The sequence below is a fragment of the Crocuta crocuta genome, unplaced genomic scaffold, assembly GCF_008692635.1.
Source record: "Crocuta crocuta isolate KB4526 unplaced genomic scaffold, BGI_CrCroc_1.0 scaffold13, whole genome shotgun sequence".
NCBI classification, from domain to species: domain Eukaryota; kingdom Metazoa; phylum Chordata; class Mammalia; order Carnivora; family Hyaenidae; genus Crocuta; species Crocuta crocuta.
The window spans coordinates 6402442-6411992 of record NW_027530007.1 but is presented as its reverse complement, the minus strand read 5'-3'; the positions used below and the strand labels follow the sequence as shown (position 1 = coordinate 6411992).

Sequence of the window (9551 nt, the reverse complement as noted above, 5' to 3'; positions counted from 1 at the left end):
CGCGCCAAACGGGCGCACAGACCCAGGGACCAGGTGGCCGCCCTGGTGCCCAGAGGGGGGCTCGCCAAGCCCCCAGCCGCGGCCAGACCCAGCCCTTCCCTCGGCTCCTCCTCGTCCCCGTCGCCCACGGCGGNCCGTGCAGGGGGCCGGCTTCAACAGCTTTGACTTCCGGGGCGGCAGGCCCACCACGGAGACGGAGTTCATCGCCTGGGGGCCCACGGGGGAGGAGGAGGCCCCAGAGTCCAACACGTTTCCAGGCCTTTACGGCCCCACCACGGCCTCCATCTCACAAACACGGAAGACGACCGTGGCCATCGCCACCACCGCCGCCCCGGGCCCCACGGCCACCTCTGTGACGCTGCAGACTAAGGGGGCCGCCGAGGCCCTGGGCCCCAGGGATAGGATCCCGGTTGGGGTTAGCACAACGGACCCCCCCACCAGTCCCAGCAAAGACAATGGCGAAGACGTCAAGCCCCCACGAATTCTGGGGGAGACCTCAGGTACACCCACCTCTTTTCTGGTTGGGGCTCGGTCGGTGAGGGAGGGAGGGCACCCTGGGGGTGTGGCTTCCGAAGGATGCCCAGCTCTGCCTGGGGGACACGACTCGGCGGGACTCCCCGCTTCTCAGCGGCGGAACCGAAAACAATGGCAGAGTGTTGACAAGCGGCGGCCCTGGGGAGAAGGGGGCATGTGTGTCCACGCGGGGACTTGTGTGCCCTGCAGATCGGGGCTGTGCTGTAGCCACGCCGCTCTGCTGGGAGAAGGGGGACGGTAGAGGGTCTCTCCTTAGCAGTGGCCCCGAAGGGGATGTTTTGCCCGCCTTCCCTGGGTTAGGGGCGTCCAGTCTGCCAGGCACACACCCACATCTCTCCCGATGGTAGGGCCTTGGCTTCCGGGCCAGCCTGGGAGTGAGACGCGGGCGCACTTGCTGATGGAATCGGGGCCCATTTAGAGTCTCCAAAAACCTTCAGGGTGTAGCCCTGCGGAGGGATGGCTGCTGGATTGGCCCAGAATAAGGGATCGCTCCAAACAGCCCAAGAGATTGAGGTCAGGTATCAGGAAGAACTTCCTGCGACATGAGTGGAGGTCCCACAGACCCATTTGGGTTGGGAAGCGTCTTTTCCTTGGAGACAGTCGAGCAGGTGTTTGGGGGACACAGCCCTGGTTCCCCCGCCCATTATCCTCGGTGCCTTCGGACGGTTACCATTTCTTGGCCTTCAAGTATCTACTGCGACGTAGTCTTGTTTTTCGTTCTCTTCCTGAGCCTCCTTTTCCGGCCCTTGAGAACCCCCCGGCCACAGCTTGCCAACGGCCTCAGGCATGCACCCAGCTTCCTGGCCAGCTGAGGGAGAGTGCAGACTTGGGGACCCCCGTGTTCTTACGTGCCTCCAGCTCCCTTAGGCTCTGTGGGGGCCACGGCCCCACGGCCACCGGGATCAGGGTGTTCACAGGTCGGACCTGTGCATGCACGTCCTGGACAAGCAGCAGTATTTGCTAGTTCGTAAAACAGGATGCAAATTGCAGGGCGTCAGCACGAAGGGGTAGGGTGGCGCGGGGCCTCCTCCAGCCCCCCATCTGCCTGCTTCTCCACATCCTGAGGGCCTGGGCTCCACAGGCCCCACGTGGGTGCTCTTCAGGCCCCACGGGGCAGAAGAGAATTGCTCCTCAGGGTCTGTCGGCAGCATAGGTGATTTTCCTGTAGCTCTGGCCTTGGTCAGGACGCGGATAGGTTTTCACGAGTGGGTGGCTTTTGTTCCTTGACCTACTTCCTGCCTTCACCTGGACCAGAGAACTGAAGGTTTTATTCTGAGCAGTTCTTCCCTAGAGAGCAACACAGCAGCCCCAACTCCGTCTCAAAGCCAAGGGCCGGGGCCAGGCCCGAGGATGCAGGCTGTGGGCTTGGAGCCCCGGGCACAAGGTCTGCTGGCTGTCACAGGCCACCTCCCAGGCTGCTTTTGTCCGGAAACTACGGACACGCAGCCCTCAGCTCGTCGTGTCTGTGCCGGGCGCCCAAAAGCAGTTTACGAAGCATTTGTTTTTATCTCAATAAACTCACAAAGCACCATCATCATAGAATGTGGTGCTGCCTGCGTTTGCCGTCATGCCCTTCACGTACGTCACTTACCATAGAGGCACGGACGAAGGGACGTGTGCCTGTTTATTCCAGATTACGCTTGTTCTTACTAAAAGTTAGATGCTTGGGACAGCGTCAGAAGGCTCAGCAAATTAATTCGAGGTACATTGGATGTTGGTAATCCAAATCGACAGATGCTTATCTTGGAAAAGATTTATGGTTCTTCATAATATAATCTGGTGCTAGATTAATTTGTTTAGCAAAACAAATTTCAAGGGAGGGGGAATATGTGTGTTTGCTTTTAGTGCAGAGAAATGTTAATTCTGGGAAGTGATGCGGGATGCTGGGAACGGGTGCCAGCGGCCTTAGGCATTCCAGCCAAGCAAGGCAAGACAGGAAGTGCTGAGGTGACACTTTGAACTGGGTGCGTTATGGCCCAGCTGGCCCTGCATACGTGGCCCGAGGCCAGGTTCGGAGCCCAGGCGGGAACCCTGCGAATCCCCTTGGCCTGGCAGTCACCAGACATGGGCCTGGGGTCCCGACTCTTTGTGGAGATGACTGCTGCTCACGCTTCTCAGGCAGAATTCAGGCTGCAAGCGTGGGCTTGGGGGTCCAGGAGGCTGTGCGTGCCATGCACGATTAGCAATATGTGCTCCCAGGCCTCAGATCGCCCGTGGATCTGGGCTCTCCTGCATGGAGCTGTGTGACCGTGGGGCAGTCCTCTCGTGACTTTTTCTTCACCAAAAACGTTAAATCTTAGAAATATCTCCTCCAAATGATTGTTGTGAGATTCAGTACGTCAACACCAAGCATGAGCTCAGGACCCTGCGCACAGGCCAGTCTTTCTATACCCAGCAAGAGTACCTCCCGGGGGAAGCTGACAAGTGTCAACGGGGAACAGGCCACCAGGGACGTGGCAGGTCTTCTCATCTCAGACACAGTCAGCTCTGCCTACGCGCTGCTGAGGTCACCCCGACGGACAGAAGTGAAGTTTGGGGAAGTGATGTGAAGACTTTGTCAGGCCAGTTCCATTGGCCAGAGGGGCATGTTTGGAATCAGGTGTGGGGGAGTTGGGAGTTTTTATTTTTGCTTCTGTAGAGAGATGTTTGGAAGGGCGACGTTACATTTGCCTGCCCGTCCAGAATACAGATTTTGGTGGTCATAGAAAAATAGAAGAACAGACGGCTGGAGATTCGGGGCGCTCTGAAATCCCTCAGGAGCCAACATTACGTGGAACAGCTCCTGGCGTCGTGGAACAGACCCTTTCCCAGGGACCACCCTGTAAGTGAAGAGATTGGGAAGCCCCTCCTAGTTTTCGTGTAGTGGGTTAGATGCCTGCCTTCAAATTCCTGGCTTCATCTTGTATTAGCTGTGCGAACTTGGGCAACTTGCTTTTCTTCTCTGTGCGCCTCAGTAGGAATTACAGGATTAACCATTTTATAATGTTGTAAAGATTCACCGAGACAGTATATGCCAGGTGGTCAATGCCTAGAATGTAACAGCTGCTCGTTATATGTTTGCTGCTGTTAATTTGGTGATGATAATGATAGTGATGATGGTGATGATGATGGCGGTGATGATGATGATGCTGGTGATGGTGATGATGGTGGTGGTGATGCCGGTGAAGATGATGATGATGGCCATGGTGGTGATGGTGATGATGCTTATGGCGCTGGTGAGGATGGTGATAGCGATGGGAATAATGATTGTTATCCTTGTGACGATCTACCACCCAGCTTGCTGCAACATTTAACTGCTCCATTCTAGGGTCATTTGATGAAGTCATTTGATGAGGTCATTTGATGAAGTCCCACATCCTCATCCCTGACCTTGGTGCTCTTTGCAGAGGTATAGATGGCACTAGCTAGGAACTGCTTGGGATGGAAAATCACCTGGCTCAGGTTCACCGAGGCATTGAGCTTCAGCCTCACACGGTGCTGGCAGAGGGTGAGTGTCAGATGGGGCAGAAGTTCACCTGAGGTCGAGAGAGGAGGGCTCCCCACAGCGAAGCACCATCTTCCTGTGACAGCTCTCTTGCTGGTCATGTTCTGAGTCTGGAGTCACAAAGTCTCCTGGGAGAAAAACACAAAGTCATTTCCTGGGCTTTAATCTTAAAACTCGTAAAGGGAGCTGTGGGGAATTCAAGCCAGCTGATTTTCGTTATTGCACTTGCCCACTGCCGCTCTCCTAGGCTGTGGGTGCTTGGCATACAGCTAGCGCTCATTAAAGAGTTCCTCAACCTGATGTTCTCAGACCTTCCTGCTGCCACCTAGACCCTGAGATTTTCCAGCCTGCTCAGATACTTCTGGTGCTTTCCCCAGCGTCCGTGTTCATAGCTCTCGAAGGTGCATCACCCAGGAGGGGTTAACAAGCCCGGTGAGGTCTCCATTGTCATTCAGGATCTGTCCCCATTTGGATCAGTCACGTATTCGTGACACCAGGCAGCTCCAGGAGGAGATGGCTCACATGTCATCGCAGCCCTGCCTGGTAATTTTTATGTTGGAATTCACTCATGCGTTTGCGAGGATGATTTCCAAGTTGCTTTGTCCCACTGTGAGCACAGGGGGCAGGCTGGTGTCCTCTTCCCTCACAACGATGGTCAGCCGGCCCGGACAACGGAGCAAGTGTCAAGCTAGGAAATCTCTTCTAAGTGCCGGGATGGGCGAGGAAGGGAGTCGTGAGCAGCTGTGGCGGGAGGAACGTGCCTCTCTCCTTCTGTTTGAAGCAACGATGGTGGTTTAAATGCTGAGCCCCTTTTAATTAACTTGCTGGGTGTTTGCTACCAGGGAAGTGAATCTGTCCTTAATTTAAAGACATTTGAAGCAAATGACTCATGAACTTCAAAAGTTTTGAGTGGCTTAATTGGGATAAGAGCGTCCACGAATGAATGAGCGCTCGGAGCTCTCTGAACGCCCTGCACCCTGCAGCGGGCGAGGCTGGGCTTCAGGGCCTCACGCGGGAGCTTGGAGTGGATGCGCCGTGGCTTCACGGGGCCACCTGTTGTGGCCCGGGTAGGACCGCGTGTGTCTGGAGACGGCTCTCTGCGCCCGTCCGGCCTCTGCTTTGGCTGAGCAAAGCCGTGTTCATACCACACCGATAAATGAGCTCTTGCTCATTAAAGCGAGCCTCGGAGTCTTCTGGAGATGACTCTATCACCAGCTTCCCCTTATTTCCCTGTCACGTGTTCTGTGCTCCAGCTTGCTGCATTTAGTGCTCCCTCTGCTTCTTTGTGTCCCCCGGAGCCTCCTCCTCCTCCTGGGAGCACGTTAGGGGTCAGGATGGCTCTTGATTTCTTGGGGGGCCACGGTGCCTGCCCCGGTGCCCTTTCTGTGGGAGCTGCTACATCCAACTGCCCAGAGCGGTCTTCCTCTGCCCAGCCCTCGAGAGCTATGGGAAGAGGCCTGAGCTGATACCCCCCTACCTGGACGCTGGTCTCCCTTAAGGGCGGTGGGTGGGGTGCTGGCTACTCAGGTGCCGGGGGGTTGCAGGCAATACCCCCACATGGGATGTGTCTTCCTCACATCGGGCTCTTCGCTGAACACTGGAGTGATAACAGACCCGTTTGATATACGGTAGATTGAATTTATGGTTTTCATCCACTCACAGGGGAATGATTCTAAGCGTAGACATTAAATATTAGACAGAACATTATTTTTAGAATTATTTGACGATGTGGAGAGGTCTGGTTTTGGAGTTTCTGGCTTCTGATCGCCGTGGCGGGAGCCGTCAGCTCCGTACTTGGTTGACATGAAGTACTGTGCTTCGGNGCGCGGCCCCGTGTGGCGGGCGTCAGACTTGAAAAGCCCCACGTGCACATACTTGCTGGGAGAAGCGTGGCTCTCACCCCTGCAGCAGGTGGGCTCCAGGTGAAGCTCCAGCGTGCCCCAGAGGTCACCGCCTGGTTCTGGAGGCTCAGCCAAGGTCACAGGCAGATGCGTGATGGACATGCCATGTGGTCAGACGAGAAGGCAAGGCCTCTGGTCTTGGCTTTCAGTGTGGTTCAGTGAAGCTTTGCCGTGGAGTCTGTTGCTAGGAGGTGATGATCAAGAATAATAGAGGATTAAGTTTCCCTTCCAGAACTTTCCGTCGGTAGTAGGGATGCCCAGTCTGTCTCAAGAGTAGTGGCGAGGTGTCGGCTGAGGTGACTGTGAACGGGATGTATAGGGGCTGAGGCTGTGCTGACTTGGAGAGCCCCTGCCTTGACGCAGGCCTGACCCAGCCCCTGGCTGCCCCCCATCACTGGCCAGGCGTGCCCTTGCTTGGCTGTGCCCCGTGACCCCAGGGAGTGCTGGCCCCCACCTCGCAAGGTCATTCTGAGATGTGACTGAGTTCAGTCATGTGGGAAGCTGGGGCCCCAGGCACGTGCAAGCCCCCTCGCTCTGTGGCTGCGTCAGGGAGGGAAGGGTATTCGTGCTGGGGAAGAGCCACCCCTGTGTCCCTCAGCCAGCATCCCCCAAAGGCGAGGGGGTGCCTGGCCCGTCCATGACCTGTGTCTGTCCCAGAAGGACTCAGGACCCCCCCGGGGAAACCGTCAGCAGAACCCACAGAACGCACCGGGTCAGCAGCCCCCATGTGCGGCCTGGGGGGGCACCGTGCCCGGGGTCCAGGCCTAGGGGAGGGCCGGGTGCTAGAGCGGCAGTCGGCATGTCCTTCGCCAGGGGCCAGCTGGCATCTCTGCAGACTGTCCCCTGCACACATCCCTTTAACGTGTCTGTTGCTGGACTCATGCTTCTTTCTTTGTATTCTCAAACCTGCCCTGGGGAGGCAGGGGGCTGACACTCAGGGAGGGGAGCGGGGCCTCTCCGTGTCGCTGAGGGTCCCACCGCACCGCACATCCCTGCTGCCTGAAGCACCAGGTATCCTGCGGAGGGCCCGAGTCCAAGAGGAAGCCGACTGCCTATTCACTCCAAAGGTCTTGGCTCATACATGGTCCAGTGATGAAGAAACCTTCTAGAAGCTCCAGGGAGGCCTGCCCATCAGCAGAGCCCATGCCAGATGAGTGGAAGAGGCAGACGCCCCTACCGTGTGGTCTCCCGTTCTGGGCGGACAGGCTGGCAGCTCGGGCCCCAGCCAGGGCTCCGTGGATGTGTCTGAGATCCGCACCCGGGGCCCATCCCTGTTCCCCCCTCTGGCAGCAGGGGACAGTTGGCATCGGGGGGTGGGGGCAGGAGGAAAGGCTGGCACTCTGGAGCTAGCTTCCTGCCTTTCTGGATCCAGGGCCCCAGTTTACAAAGCATATTGGTAACACCCGCTTCTTCCCACCCTAAGTACATCTTTTCATACAAAGTATAAGCTCCCAAAAACGAAGGGTCCTCTAAACTCACATGGTGGCTTTGCGGTGATTTAGAGGAAATACGAAGGGATATGGTGATGATGCTCCATGCCCGTCTTCACGGCAAGGGGGTCAGAGGCCCCCCCCCGTACCCCTGTGTGGCGTCACCAGGAACCTGAGGGCAAGTCAGGCTAAGACAGGTGTGTCATCTGGGCCCTGGGGGTCAGGTGACTGATGCGGTGAGCACTCCCGGCAGCATTTGGGACAAAAATAATACAACCTTCTTTTGATGTCCATGCTGGTTGTGTTCTTGGAAACTTCAGTGCTTATTAAAACCGTGCGAAAAATACTCTGGGTCTGCGCAGGGAACAGAAGGAGCCTCTCTGGGCTCAGAGCATTTATAGCAGGAGTGAACAGAAGGACGCTCGAGCCCCACGGAGCAGAGCGCGGCCGTGGGTGAGCACGTCTGTCCCGTACACAAGGGCAGGTAGCGTCCCGGCCCCGTGCAACTGATGTCAGCCACTGTGACAATCCAGTGTCCCCCACGTTCCTAGAAGCCGCCCCCCGCCCCCGAGTCCCTGTTTTCATCCCGCCCCTGGAGACGGGGGCCCTGCCTGCACGCCGTACAGGCAAGGACCCGCTTTCACCCGCGAGTGAGCCTGGGGCCGAGGCAGCAAATCGGCACAAGGTGCGAGTTTGAAACAATAGACGTTCAGAGGGCAGAGGCCAGCGGGGGCCCCTCTCCTGCCCCGTCCAGCTGGCGGTGGCTGCGATGTCCCCCCCCCGGCCTCTGCCTCGGTCCCCACACGGCATCCTCCCTCCGTGTCCGTGTCTTTCGTCCTCTAAAAAGACACCAGCCGTTGGATCGGGGCCCACACCCTGAGCTTTGCAGACTCTCCACCTGCCCCCAGTCCTGGTGCTGCTAGAGAAGGTGGTGGGCGGGCCCGGGAGGCCAGTGGCTCCTCACGCCCACCCCCTTCACGAGGCCGGCGCAGCCCCAGGGCCTGGGCGCCTCTGGGAACCTCCATGTGTATAAAATGCTTTGTATGAATTGAGCCTGACAAACAGGTCGGAGCTCAAAGGGCCTGACCTCTGGTTGGCCTTGTGCCCTGAAAATCCTTCACTCACTCGCTCAACCACCTGAGATGTCTCCTGAGCACCTACTATGTGGCGGGCACTGCAGTTACATCAGAAGACAACACAGGGTCCCTGTGCCCTCTGGGGGCCGCAGTCACGTAGAAGCAGAAGACCCACTTCGGGAACCTGTGGCATGGGGAGGGCACCTGCGGGGCGGGGTGGGAGCTGATGCTGTAGTGGGACCAGGTGGTGGGAAGAAGGAGGTAGGAGGGAAAACGAGCGTGGCGCCCAGGAACCGAGGTGGACCGAGCGTGGCAACATGGACGGGCTGGGGTGCGGGACCACGCGGCCGGGGCCAGGAGAGGTCAGAGCTTGGGTCTTCAGGTCTTGGAGGCTGTTGTGGGGGTGATCATGGGGTGAACAGGGAGTGGCCTGGCCTGTGGACGCCCCTGAGGCCCTGAGTCCAGGTCAGTGTGGATCAGGAGGGTGCACGGCACTTGGTGAGGAGTTGGGGGGAGGTGACTCGAGGGGAAGAGAACAATCTAAAGGCTTCCCAGGTGTGTGGTCGGAGCAACCTGTGCCTTCAACGTAAGTGGTGCGTGAGCTGGGAAGGGCACAGACCAGCGAGGGCGGCCAGCAGGCCCCTGGGCCCCGCTTCCCGGCAGCCCTCACATCAGCTTTCGGGGGGCACCGTCTGTGGGCCCCTCGGACTTGTTTGTGTGCCGCTGGGGGATGGTCTGGCCTGTGGGGATGTCAGAGGTCCTGTGGACAGTTAGGATCGCCTGGAGGGAGTGTGGATGGCATGAAAGGGGGGGGCAGGGAAAGAGCACAGGCCCCGGACAGTCCCCAGAGCACAGGGAGGAAACCGGGAGGGTCATCCCATGGAAGCCTGGAGCAGAAAGCATCTCGCAGAGGAGGAGGAGGAGGAGGAGGGAGGAGGAAGTAGGGAGGAGGACGGAGGAGGGAGGAAGGTAGTGGTCCGGAACCAGGGCTCCCAGGAAGCAAGAGGGGTCAGCACGGAGCATGGAGGTGACCGTCGTCTTTGTCCTCCGAGGAGCTGCGGGCTTGGAGGCCTGACGGGAAGGTGCGCTGGAGCACATGGGGGTCAGGAGGGGGGGAGGCGGCGGG

General features: G+C 58.2%; 1 protein-coding gene across 1 annotated transcript in view; it reads left to right on the top strand.

The window, feature by feature from the left end:
• Positions 1-9551, top strand: part of AJAP1 (adherens junctions associated protein 1) — a 117067-nt gene that overhangs the window by 55720 nt on the left and 51796 nt on the right. The window contains 2 exon segments of the mRNA XM_077763756.1: positions 1-116; positions 118-500. The exon segment at positions 1-116 is cut by the window's left edge and continues 1 nt beyond it. Of these exon segments, the coding sequence (XP_077619882.1) occupies positions 1-116; positions 118-500 (499 nt within the window).